The sequence below is a fragment of the Rousettus aegyptiacus genome, unplaced genomic scaffold (assembly GCF_014176215.1).
Source record: "Rousettus aegyptiacus isolate mRouAeg1 unplaced genomic scaffold, mRouAeg1.p scaffold_m13_p_2, whole genome shotgun sequence".
Taxonomy (NCBI): Eukaryota; Metazoa; Chordata; class Mammalia; order Chiroptera; family Pteropodidae; genus Rousettus; species Rousettus aegyptiacus.
Genome location: NW_023416295.1, coordinates 130,087,259 through 130,115,005, shown reverse-complemented (window position 1 = coordinate 130,115,005; position 27,747 = coordinate 130,087,259). Strand labels below are relative to the sequence as shown.

Genomic DNA, 27,747 nt, shown 5'->3' with positions numbered 1-27,747 from the left:
TGTTGTTTCTACCTTCTAAATATTTCTAGAATTTCCTCTACCCCTTCTTTTTACCCTACTGCCACTTCCCCAGGACAGTCTATTATCATTACTCACCTAAATTACTAATTTGTATTCTGACTGTTCTCCCAGACACACCTCCACTCTTGTTACTTCTCTAATCTATTTTATATTCTGTAGCCAGAGGGATTTTTCTAAAATAAAATCATGATCATGTCACTTTTCTGCCTAAAACTCTTAGTGGCTAACCAATGCTCCTGGATAGAATCCAATGTCTTAAGATGTGATCCTCCATTGGCTCCGAAGCTCCCCTGCACTGTCTGGCTCCTCTTTTCCTCTTCAGCTTCATCCCAGTCTTTACTTCCTAGTCCATACTCCAGCCACGATGAACTGTTTTTCATGTCTTCCTTCTCCATAAATTCTCTCACCTCTAGGCCTTTGCATAAACTGTTCCCTCGTTGAGGAACCCTCTTCACTTGCTTACCTCCTATTCATCCTTCAGATTTCATTTCAGACATCACTGCCAGTAGGAAGACTTCCTTGACCATAGTACCAAAGGTACCTCACCTGTGTGTTCTCATAACACCCTATTATGTCCTAGTGTCAGCACTAATCACACTATATTATGATTATCTGTTTACTTCTCTGTCTCTTCCATTAGGTAGACTAAATTCCAAAGAGGAGAGACCAAGCCTGCTTCTTCACTACTGTTTTCCTAATGCCTATCACAGGGCCTGGCACATAATAGGTGCTCAATAAATAGTTGTTAAATTAATTCAAAAAAGGATGTTTGAAAAAGAACTAAATGAACATCTTCCATTTCATTGGGGGATCCAAGAAAATGAAAAAGAAAAACAAAAAAACAAAAAACAAAAACAAAACCCCAGAAATGCTCTTGACTCCTGCCCAAGAAAGTGGCCGATTGATCCTTAATCCCACCTTCCAGAAAAAAACAATGGCTTGCAACCCTTCCATTTCTGTTGGTAGTCTCATTTGGCTTTGCCTTGGCTTTCCCTTTGCCCAGGTCCCAGGGGGATAGGCAAAATACCTAACATCCTGGCACTGGTCAATCTGAAGGCAGCTTGCCTTAGCTGGAGCTAGGTCCTGGAAGCTCCCTGGATGTCAAGAGTTAGTCTTTAAATCATTGGACCAGGGAGAGGTTCTGGGTGGGAGTGTGGGTATCTAATTGGTGTCTAATGGAAAGCTAGAGCAGAAGGTGGGTACTTGGGGAGAAGGCTTGGAGTAATGGCTGTTTACCATTTAGTAGAAATATCTGAATTCTTAACACCTGATAGGGCCTGACCAGAATTTACAACTTGATTATCAGTTCTGCCCACTTCCCCTCTGTCTTTGCTCTTTTCCTTCCCTAAAACAGAGTCTAGATTTAGAGCTGGAGGTGACACAAGGATTGTGTGATTTTTTTATTTTTTTGCAGGTGATGAAACTGAGATCCTTAGGGAGCAACAGATTAAAAACAATGTAAACAGATTTAAAACAATGCTCAAATACTGATTCTGCAGCTCTGTAACTTAGTTCAGCTACTTAATCTTCCTGAAATACAGTTCCCTTACCTGCACCTTTCCTCAGTCTGCTATGGACATTAAATGGATATCTGTAAAGTCAGTAGCATAGTATTAGATTCATATACAGCAGGGAATAAATGAGAGCTGAACAGATGAGGACCAAAGTCAGTTAGTTGTTGACAGAAGACCAGAACTAGTATCTTGATTTAGAATTCACCTCTTAAATTCTCATTGACATAGGCTGCTATAGTCAACACAATTCCAGAGTTCATAACTACGGACTCAGAAAGAGAAATAGGGAAGTTTCCTTTCTTAGTTTCACTTGTTTATTTTTTGAGGTCCAGAGCACAGGGTTAGGGTGAGTATGGATTAGTGACCTCTCCAGTTTTGGGCTTTGGGGTGAAATCAATTTAAGACCTGATTTAGAAAAGTTAGGATACAGGAAAAAAGATTTGCCTGATCTGACCTGCAAGGATTTATTCATTCATTTACTCACCAATTATTGATTGCAAAGGCCTTGGGGATAATAGTCCATTAAAAAAATGTTTTTCAAATTGTGGGTCCTAACTTGTTAGGGGGATGTGAAATCACAACCAGAATTGGAAAAAAAAAAAAAAAAAAAAAGGAGAGAATAGAAAATACCACAGTCCATTGAACATAGAAGGATAAGTACTAGGTCATAAAATTTTGTTCTGGTTATAATGTTTATAAGTGTGTGTACCCGGGGTCATGATTTAGAGTGAATTACTGTGGATTTTGGTCAAAAATTTTACAAGCTTCTTCACTAGAAAGTAAGCTTCCGGAGTGCAAGGGCTTTGTTTTGTTTTAGAACAGTGCCTGGAATTGACTAAGTACTCTACAAATAAGTGCTGAATGAGTGAATGTCTAACACTGTGCCGGCCTTCAAGAAGAATAGTCATAAATACAAGAAAAGGTAAATAGCATCAGCTTTATAACACTATTATTAGTTTGAACCAAATTAATAACATGAATATATTGAAAGGGGAACAAACCTACAAGAAGTCCAAAAGCAAAAAGTCTTGGACATTGGACTTTTAGAATATTTTAGGTATGATAGGCAGTGTGAACTGATAGGGAAAAACAAACAAACAAACAAACAAACAAACAAACAAAAACAGCAACAAAACAAAAACACTGACTGGGAACCTGAGGGCCACGACATAAGACCTGATTCTGTAACCTATTCATTTTGTGACATAGGACAAACCTCATTAATCATTTCTCTCATTTGAAAAACAAGCATACTCAAACAAGCCTTGCCTGCTACACAGGACTGTTGTGAAGACCTGTGAAGACCCCATGAAATCATGCAGTTTTAAGGGTTCTCTGCAAACTGGAATACAATTGTGGAGACAAAGGCAAAAGATTACTGTATTGGAGAAGGAGTCTTTTTAGTGGTTTAATTAATGAATCAGCAAATATTTATCAGCCTTCTAACGTTTGAGGGTTGTCCCTCCAAAACTTTTTCTTTTCAGATGCTTTTCTAATACTATTCTTATTACAATATATAATGTAAACTCCATGAGAAAATAAGTCTTGTTCAGCTTTATCTCTGTACTTGCACATAGCAAGTGCTCAGCAGATATTTTAAAATTAGAGATGGAGAAGAAAAACTTAATAGCTGCCCTAAAGAATGGCATCTTTGCCTTTGTGGGACAATTGAGGTAGAGGCGAAGCGATACAGAGAAAACAAAAAGGCACCCCACAAGTCACCTATAACAGGTGCCAAAAGAAGGGTCGGGCCACCGGCACTCCTTGGGTACTACGAGTATGCCAGTTTTAGTGCTAGCTGTTGTGGACGGCACAACACAGCAGACCCTTCCTTTTGGTGAGGGAGACAGTTACACATAAGTAAATACCAGCAGCCTGTCAGTAGAACAGACAAGGCGGCAAAGACTCAAGCGATGGTCTAATTCAGAGGATAGATGTGAGCTGGATAGGCAAAATAAATCTCTACGGAGTTGAGGATGAAGTTGGGTTTAGCAGGAAGGGAACCAGTGATATAGAACAAGATCTGGAGAGCGCAGATCAGGCAAAGAAATTTGTAGAAATCTATGCCTCTCTTGGAAAGGCTATCAAGGTGAGGTGACCTTGAGCTGATGCGCGTAGGTGAAAATAAATTAATGATTCTGCCTCCGAAAGCCCAACCTAGAGAAAAGGTCCTGTTTATAGGTAAAACCTGTACTCGTATAATTTTGGTTTTACTCCAGTCGAAGGACAGAGGTGGGAGGGTCGCAGGAAGTGACCTACTGGGCGGGGCCAACGCGAGTGGGCGGGATCACGCGGGCCCTCCCTTTAGCTACTGGAGGCCCGGCAAAGGGGCTGGGTTTCCGGTGGCAGCGGCACTCGGACATCGGGTGACGCTAGGAGGACGAGTCGTCACGTGGCACGGAAGTGACTACGAACAGGAAGAGGACGAAAAAAATAACCGTCCGCGACGCCGAGCCGAACCGGACCCGCAGCCACCATGAACAGCAAAGGCAAGGACAGGGGAAGGCTAAGGCCGTTGGGGGGAGTAGTGTTGGCCCGGAACGAGTGGGCCTGGAGCTCAGGGTCACCCAACGCCAAGCTTGGAGCGAGCTGCGCCGCGCTCCTCGGCCGGCTGCAGTCCTGGGGGCTGCGCCAGACGCCTTCGTCATCCCCGAACTACGGTTGCTTTCTGCCCCCCCACCCCGGCCCTTTCCCCCATAAACTCTGTGGCGCAGTTTGGAGCTGCGGGCTCGCGGTTGGCCGGGGGAGGGGGTATTTGGGGGGGGGGGAGAGCTTGTCACGATGGGCATCTGCAGGAGCAAATGAGGAGCTAGAGCAGGGATTTGGGTAGGCCAATGGAGAGCCGGCAAAGGCGGGGTGTTGTGCTCCGGAACCACAGGCAGGCCCACGGGCTTAACTAGAAAAGGCGTGGGCGTTGGTGGGCGGGCCAGGGCCTGAAGGGTTGCTTTCCATTTCCTTTCGCTGGCGGTCAGAACTTCTCCCGGTTCCTGTGATGGTATCAGTGTGTCTGGTAGAACACGACCTCAGTTTCTCAAGTCAGGACATTCCCCTTCACCCTGTCTGGTCTCAAGGTTCACTTCCACCATTTACTCTTTTAATTTGAAGTCGACCTTGAGCAGGCATCTGTGAGGTAAATAATCATAACCATCGTTACTCGCTAGGTCTTAGCGAGTTACAACCAGGCCTGTGGCGACTACCCAGAGCAGAGGTAGGATGCACCCTTGAAACATGGGCAAGAACGGGTGACCAGATTTGTCATGCATTCTGGAAGGAACTGGGTCCCAGCTGGACTTTCGTCTTATACTGGTATAGTAATAGTGGAAAGAGCACCTTTCCTGTCCAGTTAGAATCTAACATCTTCAGTGATAAGGGTGCAAATAGAATGCTCACTTTCTTGATTCCAGGAATCAGGCCATCCAGAGTAGTCTGAAAATCCCCTTCTGCTTGCTCCTGCTAGGTCAGTTACCCAGTAGGCACTCCCCCCATTTTAGTGGCTGGGCATGGTAGGGAACATGTACTTTTTCTTGTCTTCCAGGTCAATATCCTACGCAGCCAACCTACCCTGTACAGCCTCCTGGGAATCCAGTGTACCCTCAGACCTTGCATCTTCCTCAGGCTCCACCCTATACTGATGCTCCACCTGCCTACTCAGAGGTGCTTCCAGTTTACTAGACTTGAACTGGTTGAGAATACTTTTGGGTCACATTTTCAGTCCTTAGCTAAGTCTAATTCCACATATTTATCTACTGTTCACAAACAGAAGAGAGTGCTCATGTAAATAATCTAAAACAATATATAGTTCATTAATTTTGAGGGGTTCAGAATGCATTATCTGATTATTTTTATGTATCTGACACAGGCTGAAGATGATTTTGCATTCCTTGAGGCAAATATTAGTTATAGCAGGACACTATTGAGTGTTAGTAGAAGGGCAACTTGTATAACTCATAGATTGTGTTCCGCACAATGAGAATTAGGAATTGACTCATTAAAGAGGAAATAGGAATGAAATCTGAAATAGGAATGTCTTAAAGTAACACTTTACCTTCTCTTCTGCCTCTTCTAGCTCTATCGTCCGAGCTTTGTACACCCAGGGGCTGCCACAGTCCCCACCATGTCAGCTGCATTTCCTGGCACCTCACTGTATCTTCCCATGGCCCAGTCTGTGGCTGTTGGACCTTTAGGTTCTACAGTCCCCATGGCTTATTATCCAGTTGGCCCCATCTATCCACCTGGTTCAACAGTGGTGGTGGAAGGAGGGTATGATGCAGGTGCCAGATTTGGAGCTGGGGCTACTGCTGGCAATATTCCTGTGAGTATGACCTTGTCAGAAAACTCATCCCTTGTGTATTTTAATTTTTTATGACTACGTATTCATCTTTCACCATCCTTTGATAATACTTGCTGGTATTGGTGCAACCAGTGACATTCACTAGTCAGGCAGAAAGTGGTTGAGAGGGCAGCACTGTGGCAGACTAGTAGCATGTGGGGTCTGAGTTAAGCAGATTCCTTTGTTTTCCTGCCTTAGGAGTCCTGCCTGCTTCTTTTTTCAGTTCACTTTGGTACAGTGAACTGGTCTAGTAACGTTCCTTATTCATTCCATAGTATTTACTTAATATTTGCCATCAGCATGACACTTTTTTAGAGACCATGATGATTAAAAAAATAGAATGCAAAATCTCTATTAAGTAGCTTTTAGAAAGACACTAAGGATTTTAGTTATGTCTCCTACTTATCTACCCTGTACATGGGAATTTAGCCCAAATGGTCCTTGCTAGGCCTTGAGGCCTGTCTACTCACCACATGTTAGATGAGGTAGGAATTGGTGTTATTAGGTAGAGCCTTTTGGTTATCCCAAGGTCATTTGAAAACTATAGCAGGACCCTGTGGTATAGGGGCCATGGACCTGGCACCCCATCTGTTTTTGGAATATGGGTAGGAAATCACTGAAAATGCCTATGGGTCTGGCCTACCCATATGCAGAAGGTATCCATAGGCTTTATTTTGGAGCTGGAATCCTTTCAATAAGTGGTAGGCTCCCTTTCCTGTTTGTATCTTTGGGTTCACATACCTGCTTTAGAACCAAGATTGGTGGCAGAACTAGCTCCTTGAGATGCTATTGGTCAGCACATTGCCATCTTCCTAGCAGGTTCTCTACTTCCTTTGTATTAGCTGCCTTGTGCCCAATCAATCTTGTCTTGTCTTTTCAGCCTCCACCCCCTGGATGCCCTCCCAATGCTGCTCAGCTTGCAGTCATGCAGGGAGCCAATGTCCTTGTAACTCAGCGGAAGGGAAACTTCTTCATGAGTGGTTCAGATGGTGGCTACACCATCTGGTGAAGAACCAAGGCCACCTCTGTGCCGGGAAAGACATCACATACCTTCAGCACTTCTCACAATGTAACTGCTTTAGTCATATTAACCTGAAGTTGCAGTTTAGACACATGTGGTTGGGGTGTCTTTCTGGTGCCCAAACTTTCAGGCACTTTTCAAACTTAATAAGGAACCACGTAATGGTAGCAGTACCTCCCTAAAGCATTTTGAGGTAGGGGAGGTATCCATTCATAAAATGAATGTGGGTGAAGCAGCCCTAAGGATCTTCCTTTAATTCCTCTGGAGTAATACTGTACCATACTGGTCTTTGCTTTTAGTAATAAAACATCAAATTAGGTTTGGAGGGAACTTTGATCTTCCTAAGAATTAAAGTTGCCAAATTATTCCGATTGGTCTTTAATCTCCTTTATGTCTTTGATTTATATTACTTGTTATAAATGAAACGCATTAGTTGTCTGCCTTTTCCTTTCCATCCTTTGTCCCACATCCTACCCTCAGCCCTAGTCTTCCATTCCCTCCCGCCACTCTCCATTGAATCAATGGTGCAGGACAGAAAGCCAGTCAGACTAATTTCCTTCTCTCCTTGCACTTCTCCCCACTTGTCATCTTTTAACTAGTCTTTCACAAGGATCCTCTGAAATCCCCTCTGTGCCTCAAGCACAGACCCCATTACTTCTGCGTTTGCATTTCCTCAGGCAAAAGTGGAGGGTGCCTTTTGGACCCTCCTCATAGGTTGTCTTTTCATACATGAACCAAACCCAAATTTGCTTTGGTGCCAGAAAAACTAAGCTTGTTCGAACAAAGGATAGCAATGTAAACTGTACAGTAAACAAGTTTGTTTAAAATGGCGGGGGGAGGGGCAAAGAGGAAGATGTATTTCACAAGCTTGATGACTATAAAGCCAAATTAAGGGGAGTTTTCAAATCAAATTGGTCACTGTTTATTGTCCAAGTGTCTGATGCAGCCACTCATGGCTCCCAAGAATTCCTAAGCTGGGTTAACGGGGTCATTGTGAACACCTCACTACAAAATGACTTGAGTCCAGTGAAATCTCCTTAGGGTTAAGAATATTTCAGGGATCCTTAATATTTTGATTTTTATTTTTGGCAATTGGATTTTATTTTATCTTATAATTTCAGTTCATCTAAATTTTGTGTTCTGTACATGTGATGTTTGACTGTACCATTGACTGTTATGGAAGTTCAGCGTTGTATGTCTCTCTCTACACTGTGGTGCACTTAACTTGTGGATTTTTTTATACTAAAAATGTAGAATAAAGACTATTTTGAAGATTTGAATAAAGTGATGAAGTTGCATTACACCTCACTTCAAGGATTCTTTACTCAGCTTGTTTTTAGATTTCTTATATTGATAGCTTTAATATCCCATCTAGAATTTGGTTAGGTACTGCTGCTATTTTTTTTAAATCGAAGGTTTTGAAATAAATGCAGGAGGACAAGGGCTACGATGACCGTTTTCATGAGTTCCATTAAGATGTTTAACTTTTCGTCGCTTCTTAAGCTCTTTCAGATTCTTAAAAGTCTATTATGCCAGAGGAATTCAGAATATAAATTTAGAAATAAGGGAACAGTTGATTCTTCTAACTTGCCCTAAAGTTTGACTTGAGGAAAATGTTTTAGAATTTATGTAATTTCAGGGTGACCAGTTTCTCCAAAGTTCTGTGTGGAGAAATACTGAAAACTGGAGTCTAGGTTGCCAAGATTGATTCCTCAACTCTTGAGTCTTAACTTGGGGTGGACTTGAGCTTGGACAATGGAGGCTATACACTTAAGATCTAAAGGAGATCTAGCTTAATTCCAAAGTAAAATATCTGGGGAACTAATGATCTCTACCAAAAAACTTGTGTCTTTTAAACATGCCTCATTTTGAGACAGATCCAAGAAACTTCTCGGCTTGATCCAAAGGACACTGGTGGGAAAGTGGTAGATTGTTCCTTGTTCCCTCTGTGTACCCAGAGAATGAATTATGGGAAACTAGTCCTTGCCAGTATGGAGGATAAATCGTCCATCTCCCAGGGTACATTTCTAATGACACTCCTCTGGGACAAGCTTCCCGGAACCATCTTTGTTTCAAATCTGAGATTGTTCTGGGAACTTTAGAAACTTCTCTAGGGTCCTTTTGCTTGAGAGAGAATATATGCAAAAGAGTTAAACAAGCAAAAGATGATGGCAAGAAAGTTTAGGCAGGGATCAGTCAAAATGTAAAGGCAGTTCTTTCCTGCAGACAAGAATCTGATTTCTGGATCCGAAAATTTTTTAATTGATAAAAACAGCATTAAGTATGAGGTTGTTGGGGAATACGGAAAAGAAGGGCTCAGATTAGGGGATGTCACACATTCATCGGGAGGTAAAGTCTCTATAGTCTCCTACCACTTCTAGCCCAGCCTTTTACTATGGTATCCAGCCTCTGGGAAGAACTTCCATGAACGCTATCTCCACTGGGACTGTCACTAGGTGACCAGGTAGGGGCAGGAACAGCCAGTTACCCTAACTCTCTTCTTCCTTTTGACCTGTGAAAAATTGAAGATGACTGGGCACATACTCAAATGTTGCTTGGTATACCTCCACCTTGTCGGTCAGTCACAAACACTGCTGTATTACAGAGGCCTGGCCAACAACATTGTAAGTGGCTTTCTCTGTCCCTGGTTCCTGGCATCGGTGATGTTAAATTTGGGCCTGTGTTCTGGAAGGAGCTCAGGTTTGCCCATATCAATCAAGGCTGCTCTCTGGCTTCAGGTAAAACTTTCATCTAATAAATTAAATAGTCAATGTGTTTTCACTAGAGCCTGAATAAGCTCCTTGGGGCCCAGGAATCATTAGATGAAATATTCCTCCTTCTCCTTGCTCTTGGCTGAGTCGCTCTCCATCTGAAGGATGGTGCTGGGCTCCCCTTCTGCAGGCTCGTAGGTGACGTAGCTGCCTTTGTTCTTGTACAGGTAAAAGAAGATCAAGATCACGACTGACAGCAGGGTGAGGAAGACCACGGTAATAACAACTTGGAAAGGAGAGGGAAAATACAGAGAGAGGTTTCAGGATTGAGGAGGTCTCAGTAATTCATCGGGTCCTCTGAATTAGACAATTCCCTCACTTTTCATAAGGATCCTCCTGTTCTAGTCAATTAGTGTCCACTTCCAAATCCATATTCTCCCACCAAGCCCTGCTTCCATGGGACATGAAACCTTAACTCTTGGTGCTTAAACTAAGGACAGGCTTTTGAACTCCCTCTCAACCAGTTCCTGATGATTATGACAGAAACAGGAAGGAGGCAAACAGGAAATAGCTTATCCCAACAGGAAGGGTTTTTTTAATCCATAGCCATCCTGTAGGGGGTTCTCTGCTCCCTCCCATCCTCTTGCTCACCCAGTTGACAAACCACACATATCCTCGTCCCTACCCACATACTGGAGTGTAGTGCCCATATGTACCTATATCTATTTGTGGCTACATCCCAACCTATCATTTACTGGCAATGCCTTGAACAGAAGCCTCGATGTCTTTCAGAGTCCCGCGTGCGTGCGTGCGAGAGAGAGAGAGAAAGAGAGAGAGAATCTACACGCCAAAACAAGCCCATTCATGGATTTGGTCTCTCATTTGTGGTGCTTTCCTGTTTAGGGAAAATTCTAGTTTATCACACTGGGTTCATTGCTGTCTCTGCAGCGAGATGGCCCTTGAACTCAGAAGGTCCCTGAACTCTGAAGGTTTTGACTCAGCCTTTGTTACCTGCAATGAGTGCTGTGCTGGCTTCAGCTTCTGGGGACAGGGCCTCAGTGGCCTTCAGAATTGGGGTGGTCATCAGTTCTGGAAAATTTAGAAAAGTGGAAAAGAAAATGGAGTAAATTTTTTTGTTTTATTTATATATATATATTTTTGGTGAGTCCAAAGCAGATTTATTAAATTTGGGGAAAGAAGGGTGAGGCAAGCTTAATTTTTTTACCCCCAAAATATATCATATTTTTTGTACCTAATCTTAGCTTGATAATTTAGTCTTTTATCTTTTTTTCTATTTATTATTAAAATTTTTTTTTAATTAAGTTTATTGGGGTAACATTAGTTAATACAATTATATAATTTTCAGGTATACATTATCATTTGACATCTGTATATTCTATTGTGTGTTTACCACCCGAAGTCCAGTTTCCTTTAGCTACCATATATTTGACCCCCCTCACCCTTCACCCTCCCCCTATTTCCCTATATTTGACCCCCTTTACCATGTCTACCTCCCCCATCCTCTCCCACCCCACTAGTAACCACTAGTCTATAGTCCAAGTCCATGAGTCTCTGTCCTGCTCATTTGTTGCTTTTAGGTTTACATCTTACATATAAGTGATATCATGTGATTTTCAACTTTTTCTGTCTGGCTTATTTCGGTTAGCATGATTATCTTGAGGTCCATCCATGTTGTCACGAATGGCAGTATTTCTCTAAACCATGTTTGTCTTTCAAATTTCACCCCTTACCTTCTTCCCTATCCAAAAACTTATCATTTAACTCCTATAGTATATCCATATATGAAATGCAGAGATTAGAGGAGAAAAATAAACCATCACTCAAAGACAGTAAACATTTTGATGGATTTCTCTCTTTCTAATATAGTAGTTAAGAGTGTGGGCTCTAGAGCCTGACTAATGAGGTTCAAATCTGAGCTCTGTCCTATACTAGCTGTGAGAAAATTACATATTCTCTGGGATCAGCTTCCTCATCTTCAATGGAGATAATGGTATCTACTTTATAGTGTTGTTGTGACTCAGTAAGTAACTCAATAGGGTAAACTATTATTACAAATACATATTTTTACATAAATGAAATCAAATGATGAATGTATATACATGTACAGATATTTATATAGCACGTGTATTTCTTGGATGTTTTTACAAATTTTTTGTAAACATTATTTTTAAATAATGAAATAAGGTTCCTTCCTTATTAAAACCCTTTTACACTTCCAGAGTAGGCCCTGGAATTTGACAGGTTTTGAAACAAGGCCTCTTTGACCCTAAAATATATCCCATACCTCCTCCTTCTATTGGGTCTATTTATCCTTCAGAGCCTGAAAGTCCCAAACCTAAAGTCATTACACTGGTTGGGAACACTACAGAACTAGTGGTTTCTAGAAGTCCCTTTAAAATGTTTACATGGGAAGTCAGGAAGTCCTTCAGTTCTCCCCTAGTTAGCATTTTGGTATAAAAGTTTGAAAAGGTAACAATTAAGTTAAGGTTGCTATAGGACAGAGGTACCCTGGGAAAAACAGGCCAGCCCATCCTGGATCACCCACAGGAGGCATCTCAGTATTCTTTCACTAGATAATAATAGCAGCACTCATTAACTACTTACTCTCTGCCAGGTACTGTGCTAGGCACTTTGGGGATATAATGGTGAGCAAACCAGACATGGTCTACCTTCGTGGAGCTTACCTTCCACACCAGCGTTCCTAGTTATGAACTATGATGATCGTGACAAAGAAAACATTCAGTTACTTAAGACAGCATGTGGCAGAGGAGCCTGCTCTACTCTTCCAGCAGGAACAGTCTCAGAAAGTAAGATTTGTGTTAGGAGCTGAAGCAGGGGTAGGAGTTTATAGGGTAAAAAGAACAGGAAGTAGAGCACATCCTATGCAGAGAAGAGGCTGGGTCAAACCTCTGAGACAAAGGACTCAAAGGCCAGTGTGGCTGGAGCACAGACATGAGCATTATTCTTGTCCAGTATCTGACACCTTCAGGTTTCCAGCTAGGGCCAAGTGAAATTAACTCACCAGCGGTGGTCTGGTGAGCCTGGGAGCAGTCCTAAGAGGGGACAATGGTGTTGAGGGGTATTTTCACACAGGCCAAGGGGAGGCCTGATGAACCATCCTGGTCCTGTAACAGAGGAAGCAGAGGTGGGCTGCCTAGAGTGCCCCACCTCCCACGGTCAGGCCAAACCCTCTTCCACTCTTTCCTTAGGAATGGGGATACATTCAGCTACTTTGCGGCCTTGGGCAAATCGTTACATCTTTTGATTCATTCATTGCTTCTCATCTGTTAGGGATGGGGATTATATTAACCAACTTTGTGGGCCTTTTGTAAAAATTAAATAAGAACATCTATAAGCATTACATAGTAGCTACTACTTAAAATATGATTAAGTTGACTTTGTTTATATGCTTAGTGATTAAAAGGGAAAGTGTTTTGTGTTTGACTCCTACGAAGCATATAATTAGGTGACCCTCAGGAAGTAATTAAACCTCATTGAGCCTCTGTTTCTTGATTTGTAAAACGGAAGTCTGACGGGCAGCTTCTAAGATGGCTCCCAGTGATCTGGCCTCTGGTATTTACACCCGTGGGTAAGCCCCTCTCCGTGTGTGGGCTGGACCAAGACACTTGCTTTTAACAAACAGAATACAACAAAAGTGATGGGATATCACTTTCGAGATTACACTGTGACTTCCATCAAAGAAAAGCCTGGAGATGTATCGACCTGATCATTGCCTCAGACTGCTGCCCCTCACCACACACACTTTATTCCCCCAAATCTCCTAGGGCTGCACTCCATCCATCTTCCCACCATTGACTCAGAATTCTGCACAGCTGTTCTTATCCGGTCTTCCTTAAACACTTGAGAACTTAAGATAAAGTACTAAGAAGAATAATGTATGTACAGAAGCCTAAATATAAATGTAAGATTCGGTTCAATCATTCGACAACAAGAAATATGCATCTACCATGTGCTAGAGGCACTGTCATAGATGTTAGGAAGCAGCAGTGATGAGAGCAACCAGGGACCCAACCGTGGAGTTGATTTTAGTGAGGGTTTAAGGAACAGATATGGATGAGTCCCTGGAAAGAGAATCTGGGAGGGAAGATGATTCCCAGTTGGAAAATTCTGCAAAGGATCCCAGTTTTAACAGCTGTCATTTACTAAGTATCTGCTTCATGCTATGTGCTTTATAGACGTAATTATCAATCCTTAGAACACCAGTCACTTCAAAGAGGTATTTTTATTTGCTAATGTAGACCCTGAGCCCTGCTCCCTTGCGGAGCGGGGTGGGGGTGGGGATGTTTAAGTGACATGACCCACAATATACATGGTGAAACAGTGGATGTAGCCAAGATCTGAATCCAGGGCTACCCGCTCCAAAGCCCAAGCAAGGTATTCATACTAAACCTTCCTACCACTGTCCCTTTTTTTTTTCTAATAGGGAAAAAGAGGAAAAGGTAATGAACAATAACTATGAGGCAGCTTTCCAAAAAGTTCAAGAGTTTAAAAGATACAAATAAAGGCAGAAGAAAAATCAGATGACCACAATCAAATCCAGACTATTGTGTTTCAAAGAATGCTCCTTTAATGTGAATTTGTTCATAGGCAATTGGTAAATAGGGAATGACATCAGTGTAATGCGGAAGTAGTGTTGGTTTGTAAGCACCTTTTCCAGCTTTTGTGTTTGATGTGATTGAGGCAAACTTCCTCCGACTAAAGGGAACATTTCAGCAATATTAAAAGACCTTGAGAAACATAAAATTCAATAGAAGTGCCTTCTTTGGATGCAGTAATTGGACAGTTTCCACTTACATTAAGCCATCTGGTGAAGCAATAAGTACAAATGAAAGAAGTACAAAGAAACTTCTATACGAAACCATGGAATAATGAAGAAGGCAGACCCTCCATCAGATTTTTATTTTTGATGAACATGGTCTCTTTTGGAAGTGAAGGCTCTTTGGAACCTACTTCTAATAGGTGGAAGCACACATCCTAGGACACAGCGGGCAAAGGACTGACAGGGATCCAAGGTTCAAATGCTGGTGGAGATTTAACAATCAATATTTTAATTGAGATTTTTGTGTTGTATTTTTAGCGTACTGTTACAAAGTTTCGTCAGTTTCAAGTGGCCTGCCCCAGTCCTGTTCTTCCTGTAAGCTCATTTTCTGTAATGTAATTTCAAATGTGGGTCTTTAGAAAAATGCACATAAAGTTTTATAGCAGAAATGCCTGTATTAGAGGCTGTCAGAGACTCAGAAGAATAGTGTCAGGAAGCTCTATACAGCTCAAGTTGACAAACAAATTTAATGTCATATTTGGAGGAAGAACAGGGAAAGAAATAAGCTTGCTGTTTGAGCCTGAAGGTGTCAGGTTGGAGGTAACAGGGAAAGCAGAATTTTCCCAACTCTTTTTGCCTCTGTCTCCTATCAAAGAGAATGATTTTTTCATAAAAGGAACAGCAGGATCTTGGTGACATGGAGAAGTGAGCTCGAGAGAAGGAATACTACCCAGAAAGTACCATACTAATCTAAGCAGGATCCAGATAAATGACATCCAAGGGCACTGAAAGAACATGCAATGGGATCACTATTGGTGACATGGGAGCTTCCAAGAAAAAAGGGCCCAGGAGCCTGACAAGCCATAGAATGAAGGTGGATTCCGTAAATAGCTGGTGATCTTGATGTAGTTCCCCAGTAAAATTCTAGAATAAGTTATTAGGGCCCGCTTTGGGGGCCTCGATCTTGAAATCGTAAGTATTAGGAGCTAATGTGGGACCACTATGAGCAAGTGCTCAGACAAGCTGCACATCCTTTTTAGACTGAGAGTTCTGGAACATAGAGAAATTAAAAAGTTAATTCAACAAGTATTTATTGAGTGTGTACGCTGTGCCAGGCTCTGTCCTAAGCTCTGGGTATAGATCAGTGAACACAACAAACAACAGCCCACACTTCACAATTCCTTAAAAAATTAAACAGAATTAGCATATGGTCCAGATATTCTACTTCTAGGTGCATATCCAAAAGAAATGAAAGCACAAACTCAAACAGATCTTTGTACATCAGTGTTCATAGCAGCATTATTCATATAACTAAAAAATAAAACAACTCAAATGTTCATGAACAACAGATGAATGGATAAACCCAATGTGGTATATACATATAATGAAATATCATTCAGCCTTAAAAGGAAGGAAATTCTGACACACGCTACAACATGGATGAACCTCGAAGACATTACGCTGGTGAAATAAGTCACAAAAGAACAAATATAAGATTCCACTTATATGAGGTACCTAGAATAGTCAAATTCATAGAGACATAATAGTAGTTACTAGGAGGTGGAAGGAGGGGAGAAAGGGGAGTTATTGTTCAATGAGTAAAGTTTCAGTTTGAAATTAAAAAGTTAATTCAACAAATATTTATTGAGTGTGTATTTATTGGGATGATGAAAAGTTCTGGAGATGGATGGTGGTGATGGTTGTGTAACAATGTAAATGTACTTAATGCCACAGAGCTGCAGACCTAAAAGCTGTATATTTTATATTCTGTATAGTTTTACCACATTAAAATCTATAGAAGGGGAGGGAGGCAGCCATGAACAGACCTCGGGTAGGAACATTCTAGGCAAAGGGAATAATAAGTTCAAGCAAGGTAAGGCTATCCATAATATTGAAAAGTACCTGGGGCCACTGCTTACTTGGAATGTTAAAGGCGCAACATAGAAGTAACCTGGAGGGAGCAAAAAGGAAAGGAAGGAGAGAGAAGTCAAGGGCTGTATGACATGGGTGCTGTAGGCCAGGGATACTGGTCTGCAACCTATTAGGAACCAGGTCATAGAAGGAGGCGAGTGGTGGGCAAGGCTTCATCTGTATTTGCAGCTGCCCTCCAATGCTAGCATCACTGCCTCAGCTCCACCTCAGATCATCAGGCATTAGATTCTTATAGGAGCACCGTTCCTGGTGGCAAAAAGGTTGGGGACCGCTGATTTAGACCATGGAAGGTCATTAGCTTTTTCAGTGAGTGACATGAAAACCCTTTAGAGGCTTTTGGGCAGAGACTGGTTGGATTTACATTTTAAAAGCAGTGTTTCTCAAACTTTACTGTGTGTATGAATCTCCTAGGGATCAGGTAGAACATGCATATTTTGATTCCTTAAGGTCTGGGATGAGGCCTGAAATTCCAAAGACCACACTTTTGAAACCTTGAGACCACCATGTTGTAAGGAAGAAGCCTGATCCAGCCCACTAGAGGATGAGAGGCCACATGGAGGAAAACTGAGGCTCCCCAGGCTCAGCTGACAGCCAGGACCAACTGCTAGACGTGTAAGCAAGGTCATCGAGCCCAGCAGACCTTCCAGCAATTGCAGCTGTATGACTCAGCACAGGTGAAACCAGAAGAGGACTAACCAGCCAACTCACAGAATTTTAAGAAAATTGTTACTGTTTTAAGTCACTAAATATTGAGGCAGTTTGTTATGCAGCAATAGGTAGTTGCAACAGAAATCGATTTTAAAGGATCCCTGTGACTGTGTGTGGACAATGGGGCAGTGGGAAGGTGGGGGCAGGAGTATAAGCAGATTTGTACTCAGCACAAGGGCACAGCTGCATCCACCAAAAGGGGGAGCCTTTTCCTAATTTTACACAAAAGCACTGGGTTTAGCAGCAGCTGAGCGAAGAAGTGGTGGGATTCTGGATATATTCTGAAGTTAAGACTGACGGGATATGAAGTGGAGTCAAGGACGACACCAAGATTTGGGGCCTTAGTAACTGAAGGGAGGGAAGGCGCAGTATTGCTCAAGATGGGAAACAGATTCGAAAGGGAAGATCCAAAGTTCAATTATGGATATAATTGCTTATTAAATATCCAAGTGCAGAGGTTAAACTGGAATTTTGGTAAAAGGTCTGGAGTGGAGATTTAAAAGTCATCATGTTTAAGACAACGAGACTGAGTGAGACCACCAGGGGAGTAAGTACAGGCAGAAAGGACCAAGGACTAAGCCCAGGGCGAAAACAGCAAAAGGGACTAAGGTGTAGAGGCCAAATAGAACATGTACAAGGACCACTGTGTTTGGCCAAGCAGAAGTCATAAATGACCTTGACAAGAGCAGCTTTGGTGAAGTGCTGAGTATAGACCCCTGGTTAATAGTGGGTTCAAGAAAAAAATGGAAGGAGAGAAACTGAAAGCAGAAGATAAACATTTTTTCCCCCTGTAAAGGTAAGCAGAGAAATGAACTATAGCTAGGGTGGCGAGGGAGTTCAAGTTTTTTGTTTGTTTTTGCTTTTTTTTAGGATGGGAGAAATGACAACATGTTCATGTATGGGTAGGAATGACTCTAGAGAGAGGGAACCATTGATAATGCATGGGAGAACCATGACCTTGAAGGGATAGGATCTAGTGCACAAACAGAGGAGCTGGCTGCAGACCGAGCAGGGGTCATTCATTATTCATGTGTTTAACATGTACATGGGCACAGAGGCAGGTCGTAGGCAGATGGAGGGAGTGGAAGTCTTTGGCAGTTCTCTTCTGAGAACTTTAATTTGTTCAAAAAAAATAGAATGCATGGTCATTAATTGAGAGTGAGGATGTGGAGGGGGTTCAAGGAGATTTGAAGGTGCTACATGAGTAGAGAGCAGCTCATCACAGAACATAGGCTAAGACTGTTTATAATATCCTTGTGGAATAATACAGCCTGGCTATAAGGACTAAGTAGGAGAGTCATTGTTAAGGAATGAAGTGAATGATGCCAGTCTAAGCAGAGGTTCTTCCACTGGGATTTGACCTCAGTTCTTTTCGAATTAATATTATTATGTCAAATCATGCCAGGGCCAAAGTAAGGCCATTATGAAATTCAGAATAAAAATATTAAATCATAGGGCAGGTAGAAAGAAAGAAACTCCAATAATATAAGTTGTCCCTTATGATAATGATTCTGGCTTTTTTGTTTTTCAAATATATTGAATATTCAATTTTTTTGCAAGTTTTTTGTTGTTGTTGTTTTGGTGTTCCACTTTATAGGCGCCTTCCACATGGGCTTAGTGCTCTTTGGGTAAAGACCCCAGGAAGGGTCACCAAATTTGTGAGAAACTCAAAGCTAAAGGGGACACTAGGACGCTAATAAACAGATTTCAAATGACTGGAGATATGGGCCAAATTGAACAAGATGAGAATTTAACAGACTCCTTGTTCTTAGGTCCAAGAAACCAGTTACTCACGGGTAGAATGGAGGATAGGAAAGAATGCAGAGGCTATGGCCTAGTAGCAGCATATATAAAAGATCACAGTGGGGTCACTCTAAAGCAATGCACACTGTGAGGATATACCCCAAAACAGCAGCCAGAGTGGAATCTAGGTTGTAGAGTTTGGAAAGATTTTTATTTTCTTCTATTATATGCTCTCCTTTACCTTCCAAATTTCTAACAATGATAATTCGATAATAAAAACAATTAAAACTTGCTGTTATATTAAGTACCATTAATATAAATATTGTCTCTTATCATGGAGGCAACGGTGTAGGCCTCCTCTGCACCACTCCTAGACTGCTGAGTTGTATCTAGATGTCACAATTTTGAGATGAGCGGCCAACATAGTGAATGGTTTGGAACCCATATCAGATAAGAAAAGCTTGCCAGAGAAGGCCCAGAGAGAAAACTTAAGGGTAGCCTAGAACTTGAATGCTATCTTCAAATATGCCAATGGATGAGCTATACAAATGGCAGAAACTAATGGTGGACAGATGTCTTCCCCAGCAGAAAGAGTAGAACTGGACAAATGCTTCAGGCACTAGAGAGAGAATTCTAGCACAGAATGGGTAGTTGAACTAGCTGACTCTCAGGACCTTTCCAGTCTCAATTCTGAAATTTTTATAAATTGAAAGTGTTCTACCTGAATTCACTTCAATTTTAGTATATGTGCTGCTGAAGTGAGCACCTGAATTCACTTCAAAATCACATTTTCAAACTGGCAAAATTTCAGTGAAGTCTGGAGTTAACAGTATTGTACTAATGTTAATTTCTGGTGTTACCATGGTTGTGAAAGATACTGACATTAGGGGAAATGGCTGAAGGGTAAACGGGAACTCTCTGTACTATTTTTGCAATTTTTCTATAAATCTAAATTTATTCCAAAATTAAATTTAAAAAAAAATTAAAATTTTCAACTCCACTCCATACCAAAGAGCTTTTCTCAGACTAAAGGTCACAAGAGTGTCCTGAGAACTGATGACCCCTTCAGGCTTCAAGTACCAGAATTATGATCTGTGTTTATGATTTACAGTTTACAAAACATACATTATTTTCTTTCCACCACAAAAATGTTACGTAAGTGGGTTTGGTGTTATCATTACGTACAAGCCAAGAAACTGAAGCAGCTCAGCAAGCCCAGGGTCCCTCAGCGGTTGTCGGAGCCTGGTTTCAACTCTGTCTCTTCATCCTAAGGTTCTTTCTACCGCGCACTAGCAAGCAACTCTCTCAGTTCTGGAAACATCCTGCTCTGCCTCCAGTGAAGCTTTTTGTTTACGTGTCCACTGGGTTTGGTTCTCCGAATTTTACAGCAGATGGGAAGGGTGAAAGGGTGACTGTTCACCATAGCACTGTTTGCAAGAGTGACACATATCTGAATGTCCATCAGCAGAGGAATGTGATTAAGTAAATTACAGGCCATTCGTTCTGGAAACGGTATGCAGTTGTTAGGAAGAATGTGGTAGATCTGCAATTACTGGGAGAAGACATATGGTGAGATGAAAAAAGTAAATTGCTGGGGCAGTACGTGTAATATGATTACATGTTTGTAAAAAAAAAAAAGTAAATTAAAATAAAACTATAGACATGTATGCTCTCTCACACAAGCCCAAGATCTAGAAGGCTTTTCCCTGCAGGGCATGGAATAGCTTTTTAATGAAAAAACAAACAACAACTATAACAACAAAGTAAACTAAGACCAACAAAGTAAACTAAGCGTGGGATAAAAGGGGCAGAATGGCTTACAGCTTGCCCCTCATTATCTCCTGTTTCTACCCCATTTCTCTCCTCTCCCCTAGTCCAACAAAAGAATAATGTTACTCTCTTCCTTACTTTCTCAGGCTTGGAAAGACTATAGCACCATTTTTTTTTCAGGTGGGAGGCCAGGGGCAGAGGACCACAAGGTCTGAGGTACCACCCAAAATCCTAACCAACAGCTAATGAACTTCAAGATTTGTTTTGCTCACTCACTCTTTTTTGTGTGTGTGTGCTAACCCAGATACCAGTTAGTTTCTTTGTGGCCCTTGTTCCCCTAAGTCTCTTATCACTGGGGCATCAGATCATTTGCCACCTGAGTATGCCAACCTACTTATTTGCTCTAGACCTGCCCAACACAGGGCGGCTCCCCCAATTCTTGTTCCCATGGGAACCTTCCCTGGAATTCTGTTCCCTTTCTCCTTCTCTTTCATGTGCAGTGGCCAGTGGGGTGGAGTGAGACTTTGAGAGCAGTGTACCATGACAGAAAGAACACAGGCTCTGAAGTAAATCAGACTTGGCACAAAATTCTGCCTCTGACATTATTAGCCACATGCCCTTGGGAGAATTTCTTAATGTCTCTGAAAATTTCTTAATTTCCCTGAACCTCAGTTTTTGCTTCTGCAAAATGAGAATAAATCCTGCTCACAGGGTTGCAGTAAGGAATGGGCGAGATGAAAAATGCTGAGTGTCTAACTCAGAGTGAATAAAACCTAAGAAGTGGCTAGTGTGATTAGGTAGCAAAGGACAGGCAGAGCCCACAATGCCAGGTTCCACTCCCCCTACTTCCAACAAGGTGACTTATGCACTAGGCACAGCAGGCACAGCATCTGGGGTCCAGATACTTCTAGGGGCCCAGGAAAATGGTTTTCAGTGATTTTAATTTATATTCACAAGAAAAAATCAAATATTTAGGTTAAGGAAATTGTAATATTGTTAAGTCAATCAATTACTAATTAAAAATACAACTGTTAATTATTTATTATATTAATATTATATTTTCCCTTATACCAACAGTTGTAAAATATAATTTTGAATATATATTTTTAATGGAGGGAACAGGCCCACAAAGGCAAAAGCGCAAAGGCCCATAAAATCCATAATGCGACCCTCACTTTTAACACTCCAAGAGATCAACGCTCCTTTAAGAGATCTTTATAGATTATCTGGGGAAAAAAGAATGTGATAGGGCAGAGGTAGGAGGTAGAAAGAGACCAGCAAGCTCTCAATGATCCCATCCTTCATTTTTTTTAAAAAAATGCCTACAGGACCGGGTACTCCTAGGTGGTCTCCCATCCCAGTACTAACCAGCCTGACCCTGCTTAGCTTCCGAGATCAGAGGAGACTGAGCGTGTTCAGAGTGGCATAGCTGTAGTTGATCCCATCCTTCAAAGTATTAAGCCCACACCCTATCCGTGATTTCTCCCTTCCTGTCTCTGAACTTGCATTTGCTTGGGCAGTGGACTGTATGATAGGTCCTAAAATATCTCATCACTCATGTCACTCATTGGGTCAGGAATGTAAACATACAACTCAACAACTAAACAAGCCAATTAGACATTTCTCCAAAGATACACAGATGGACAATAAGCACATGAAAAGATGGTCAACATCACTAATCATTAGGGAAATGCGATACCACTTTACACCCAAAAGAATAGCTACTATTAAAAAAAAACACACAAAAATGAAAATGTGGAGAAATTGGAACACTTGTGCACTGTTGGGGGGAATGTAAAATGGTGCAGCTGCTGTGGAAAATAGTATGCAGTTTCTCGAAATATTAAACATAGTTACCGCGTGATCCAACAATTACACTTCTGGGAAAAAAACACTGAAAGCAGGGACTCTAAGACAGATTTGTATGCCCATGTTCACAGCAGTATTATTCACAATAGCCAAAAGGTGGAAACTACCCAAGTATCTATCAATGAATGAATGGATACAAAGTGATATACATTATATATATATAACTCATATATATAATATACATAAAATTATATAATTTCAATAATATATATATTATTCAGCCTTAACAAAAAAATTCTGACACTTGCTACAACATGGATGAACCTTGGAGATGTTATGCTAAGTGAAATAAGGCAGACATAAAAGGACCAAGATTGTAAGATTCTACTTATATGAGGTACCTAGTTGAATTTATATACATTGGAAGTATAATTGTGCTTGTCAAATGCTGTGGGGAGGGGAAATGGGTGTTATACTTAATAAACACAGAGTTTCAGTTTAGGAAGATGAAAAAGTTCTGGAGATGGATGGTAGTGATGGTTGCACAGCAATGCGAACTAAACTACTAAACTATGCACCAAAAAAATGGTTAAAATGGTAACATTTATATTATGTATATTTTACCACGAATTTTAAAAAAGAAAAGAATGTAAATAGTTCCCTTTTGTCTAAGTCCTAATTCCTCAGCTAGCTGCCCAAGCATCACCTCTTTTCTCTATGGGCAAGTTTATTCTGGAGGTCCTCTGTCCTCTCCTCCAAAACACCCCTCAGGGGAAATGCAGTCTCTGTAGTTTCACACAGGGCATTATCTTTATCTGGAATACCCTCTGCACCCCACTTTGCCTGTATACACTTCATCCATCCTTCAAGGGGAAGGGCCCCACTAATGGAGCCCCTGCTAACCAATCTAAACTTCTACCTATTCGATTTCTTATTTCTCACCAGACAACTAACAGAATTGTGTGCATTACTAGTCACAGAGGACACTGTCTCAGACCTTCCCTGGGGTCACCACTCACCTGTTTCCACACCAGTAAAACAGAGAATGACAAATGCAAACTGTGTATATGAAAACAAAGGTGTATACACAAACCAAGTGTTTGTTCTTCCCTTACCACAATAAGTATATAATGAAAACAATCAATGAATATCTGATAGTTTGTCCAGCTCAGCTTGGTTATGAAACGAACAGTGGGAATCCATCTCAATGTGATGAGAGATGGATCTCTGCCTGAGCATAGCTCCAGGAACAATGGGTTTTTGAAGCTGGAGTATATCATCAGAGAAGTGAAATTAGAAAGCAGTCAATTCTTTTCCAGGAAAAGGTGGGTTTCTAAAAAGTACCCAATAATTATAACCAATGTTACTGAGTGCTTACTAGATATGAGACATGACGGGGTAGGCCTTTTATATAGGTTATTTCATTTAATCCTCAAAAATAATCTCATTAAGGTAGATACTATTTCTCCCATTTTACAAAAGAGGAAACTGGACCTTAAAGTGTTCGAGGTCACAAAGCTTTGAGTGGTAGTGCCAGGGCAGGTCCATGAGACCTCAGTTTTAAACTGCACTGAAGTACATACTCTAGTAGCTTTCCGCTTCCTCCCAGTACCTTCGGAGCGGGGCGGGGAGGGTGGGGGTAGTGAGGCAGGCAGAGAGAGGTGGGGAAGGGATTCCCATTGGTCCTGAGGCCACTGGGAATTCCAGGACTGAGCTGGGGGTGGAACGAGTTTCTACCATTCCTGCTGGGGAAAGACCTTCACCTACCTCCTGGAGAAGTAGTGGTTGGGAGGCTAGTCATTGCAGCAAGTGGATGGGCACCTTGAGGAAGGAGCAGATCTGTAGGAAGAGGGACAAAGACAGGAATGAGCAGGGCGGGTCCCTGTCTGGGGCTGGAGACAACTGGAAATCCCAGAAAAGCCTTTGACGCTAGATTTTCCCGAATCCCTTCCCCATTGCCTCTTTTCCCTGTGGAGCTAATCCCAAACACTTCTCTTTTGGTTTCCCTGGGTATCTCCTCAGGCTACAGGCACCAAGAGCAGATCCGTGAGCCCTCCTGTATTTGGGGTGCATTATCTTCGAACGCTCTACCCCAAGATTCTTTCACTGGGTCACCACATTTAATTAAGAGATTTCTCAAGGCCTGAAAAAATTAGGCGAAGGTATGCAAATTAGCAGCGGCCCCAGTTTCCCCAAATTGTGGTAACAGGTACCCAGTTCTGCAGCGTGGAGTTTAGGCGGAGCCATCCGCTAAGTGTCAGGAGGTCCCGGGAACTCAGGACCAGCGCCCAGCCTCATGGGCCCGCGTGGCTGCTGGGACCCAGGCAAAGGAAACCAGAGGCGAGGGTCCTCAGTCGCCTTTTGTCTTGACACAATTTGTCGACCGGGCTTGTCCCGCTCCCCGCAGTCCTCCCTTCACTGCGCCACCCGCGCTCAGCCTACCGACCCCCACCAGCCAGCCACTAGGGCCGAGCCCCACTTGGCCCAGCCTAAGCCTCGGCGCCCTGGGGGCCCCCGAACACCTCTACCGACGTCGGGGCTTGCTCCGCGGCCCCGCCCCCAGCCCGCCAGCGTTACCAGCACCCCGCGGGCTCGCTGCGCTCCGAAGGCCACCGGTCCCGGGCACCCGGTTCCCAGCAGCCGCGACGGGAGGCTCCAGCCGAGGGCCGAGCTCCGGCCGTTCTCGGTTTCAGTTCCTGCCGGGGCCGACGTGACTGCAGTGTGAGCGTGGGCGACCGGGCTCGCCGCGCCCTCCGCCCTCCCCGGCTCCCCTCCTCCGCGTGCTCACCTTACCAGTCGGACGGGCTGCAGCGGAAGGACCGGCGCCACTCCGCGCGTCCTTTTGAACCCGACGGGGGCGGGAACCGCAGAGATTCACGCAGATCCACCGAGGGGCAACTCGCTGCGGGAAGCCGCGGAGAGACTCGCAGAGTAGCTGCAGGGGCCGGCCGCGAGTAGGGGGTGGGGGCGACTGGGTGGGACAGGAAAAGAGGAGAGAAACTGCCCTCTGCAGGTTCCCTCTGCCCGCCAGGCCGCTTCTGCTCCCCTGGGAGGAAAGGCTGCTTTTCCTTCTCCGATTGTCACTTTACTCTCCATCCGGAGCCGCTTCCTCTCTCGCCCCGGGGCTCGGGAGAGCATGGGATCTGAACCCTGGGCTGAGATCTGACCGCTTTCCACAATTTTCAACAAATGTGGAAAGTTACTTGAGTTTACATATCATTTACATAAATAAGTCTGTGTCCAGAAACTTGGAGGATAAGGCAACTTAGTAGGCACACCGCGGGCTGGGAAGCAGGGAGGTGAAGTGGGGAGAACGCCTCGCCACCTGCATTTTCCTTGTTCCACATTCATCTGCGGTAGTGGAGAGGCATGGACTTTGGATTCAAACAGTTCTAGCTCCGCAGCTTGCTAGCTGTGTGACTTTGGGCAAATTACTTAACATCTCTAAAATCTGTTCCCTCATCCCTGAAATGGGGGACTTCAAGTGATAATGCCTGTGAAACCATTTCAAGGCCACGGTTCTAGAACATGGTAAGCATCTCTATTGATGCTATACTTTTGCGACCTCTTGACTCACTTCTTTTTGGCAAGAAATGTTTCCAAATTAATGATGAACTCTATGACTAAGGATGTGATAGTATAAACACGGGCTTTTGAAAACGCTGTGCTGTGTGATCTTGGACAAGTAACTTGTTTCATTTATCTGCAACAATACTGTCTCACAGAGTTACCGTGGGAATATAATGAATTAATACCTTTAAAACATTAGAACCTTACCTGTCACATAGTGCTATTTTCTTGACTTCCTATTTAGGGTTAGAACTCTTGTGGTTACTCTGCCTTTCATGAGTGATACAGATTTCTGTGCTTACTTTTTATTCCTGTCAAGAGTTCTCTAGGTTTGGGATCAGTATTTATATAGATCAATAGAGAGACAGAGATTGTACATGTTCATTTGGGGAACAAAGACTGAAGCAAAAAGTCTCAGAGAGCATAAAATAAGGAAGGGTAGTTGCTCTCATTCATAAAGATGTTATTTGGTTGGTGGGGAAAAAAAAAAACACCAGGAAAAAAAAAAAAACAGAATAAGTTGGTAATTCGTTTTATTTAAATATATTTTTAAAGGCACAGCAGTGACCAGTAAGAATAAAGACATGCGTGGGATATCTACCACTCTAAGAAAGTCAAAGAAAGTAACATGTAGGGAAGACATATGTAAGTTAATAAAAAGATCAGCCTGGCCCTCAGGTAAAAGAATATCCAAGAGAAAAGGGAATTCGAGCCCTAAGGATTAAATTCCAAAAATGAACAATTGCTTGCATTTACTGATAAGCTGACCATGGATTCCAGGAAAGGTTGAGATTTTTCTTGTATCTGGGTCTCTCATAGCATATTCCATTATGTATTGAAAATTATTAGAACTGCAGACTCTCAGAGGCCATCTGGCTAACTGACTCTCTACTGATTTGCTTCTTTACTTTCACAATTTAATTTAATGGTTAATAGTCTCTTGCAAACATCTTTTTTTCTCTCTCTCTTTAAAATGTAACCATAAAAGGTTTGCTGGTACATGATTTTATCCCTGTTGGCACATACCATTCATTTTCAAAGTGTAAACATGCAGAAAAATAGGAGCCAATATGCACATGCTCAGCACCAATTTAGCATAAAATAAACAATACTGTCAGCGGTGTGTGTACTGCTCTTTGGTGTATCCTAGATATCCTGGATATTTCTACTGTACTATGGATATCTTACCTCGTCTATCAATATTGTTCTTCAAATTGCTGGAAGGCAGGTACTGGGTGATATTCTTGCAATTAATTCTAGAGATGCATACATATAGATGATGAATAAATCCTCATGTGGTGGTGACCTACCAATATTTCCAAGGATTAAATGCTAAACCTCAGAAACTGAACAGCCATACTTTTGTCAAAAGACCTCCAGGGATATAAATTAGTAGTTGAAGATAGTCATGAGGATGGGGAGCACGGCATAGGGAATGCAATTAGCATTAATATGTTGGCTAGGTGGAGGGCCAGGGGAGAGAGGGAGCAATCGGGGGATCATTTTATGAACTATGTAGATGTCTAACCAATGTACTGTATACTTAAAACTAATTTAAAAAACAAACAAAACAACCACCTTCCAGAAGCCTCAGGACAAGGGATGAGACATTCATTTCTGCCCAATTTTATTGGTTTTCAGCCCCTTGTGCTGCTGCCAAGATGGCAGTCTTCTGAGTCCTAACCTTTCCTTTGGATAACTTTACCATTTTGTAAATTGGGGCAAACAATTTGGTCGTAGCTGAGACTATCTATCCCAAACAAAATTATTGGCCCTTTCCTTTGCCCTCCTGAATCCTCCGGTAGTGCCATATGCAA

General features: G+C 42.4%; 2 protein-coding genes across 7 annotated transcripts; one reads left to right on the top strand and one right to left on the bottom strand.

The window, feature by feature from the left end:
• The first annotated feature begins 3,880 nt into the window (after positions 1 to 3,880).
• Positions 3,881 to 8,194, top strand: DAZAP2 (DAZ associated protein 2). 2 transcript variants are annotated; one of them, XM_016142621.2, is made up of 4 exons: positions 3,881 to 4,024; positions 5,071 to 5,189; positions 5,602 to 5,847; positions 6,746 to 8,194. In XM_016142621.2, the coding sequence occupies exons 1-4, from the start codon at positions 4,012 to 4,014 to the stop codon at positions 6,872 to 6,874; spliced, it is 507 nt and encodes a 168-aa protein (XP_015998107.1). In that variant the 5' UTR covers positions 3,881 to 4,011; the 3' UTR covers positions 6,875 to 8,194. The 2 variants fall into 2 exon arrangements, with proteins under 2 accessions (XP_015998107.1, XP_015998108.1); XM_016142622.2 differs by having other exon boundaries at positions 3,883 to 4,024; positions 5,602 to 5,770; positions 6,746 to 8,189.
• Positions 8,195 to 9,119: 925 nt separating this feature from the next.
• LOC107509811 (small cell adhesion glycoprotein) lies at positions 9,120 to 27,413 on the bottom strand. Of its 5 annotated transcripts, none has more exons than XM_016142626.2 (4): positions 25,149 to 27,413; positions 24,128 to 24,199; positions 10,609 to 10,686; positions 9,120 to 9,883 (listed from the first exon to the last, which is right to left on the bottom strand). In XM_016142626.2, the coding sequence occupies exons 2-4, from the start codon at positions 24,159 to 24,161 to the stop codon at positions 9,705 to 9,707; spliced, it is 291 nt and encodes a 96-aa protein (XP_015998112.1). In that variant the 5' UTR covers positions 24,162 to 24,199; positions 25,149 to 27,413; the 3' UTR covers positions 9,120 to 9,704. The 5 variants fall into 5 exon arrangements, with proteins under 5 accessions (XP_015998112.1, XP_036092449.1, XP_015998111.1 ...); XM_036236556.1 differs by having other exon boundaries at positions 25,154 to 27,413; XM_016142625.2 differs by lacking the exon at positions 25,149 to 27,413 and adding an exon at positions 24,938 to 25,089.
• Between the last annotated feature and the right edge of the window lie 334 nt (positions 27,414 to 27,747).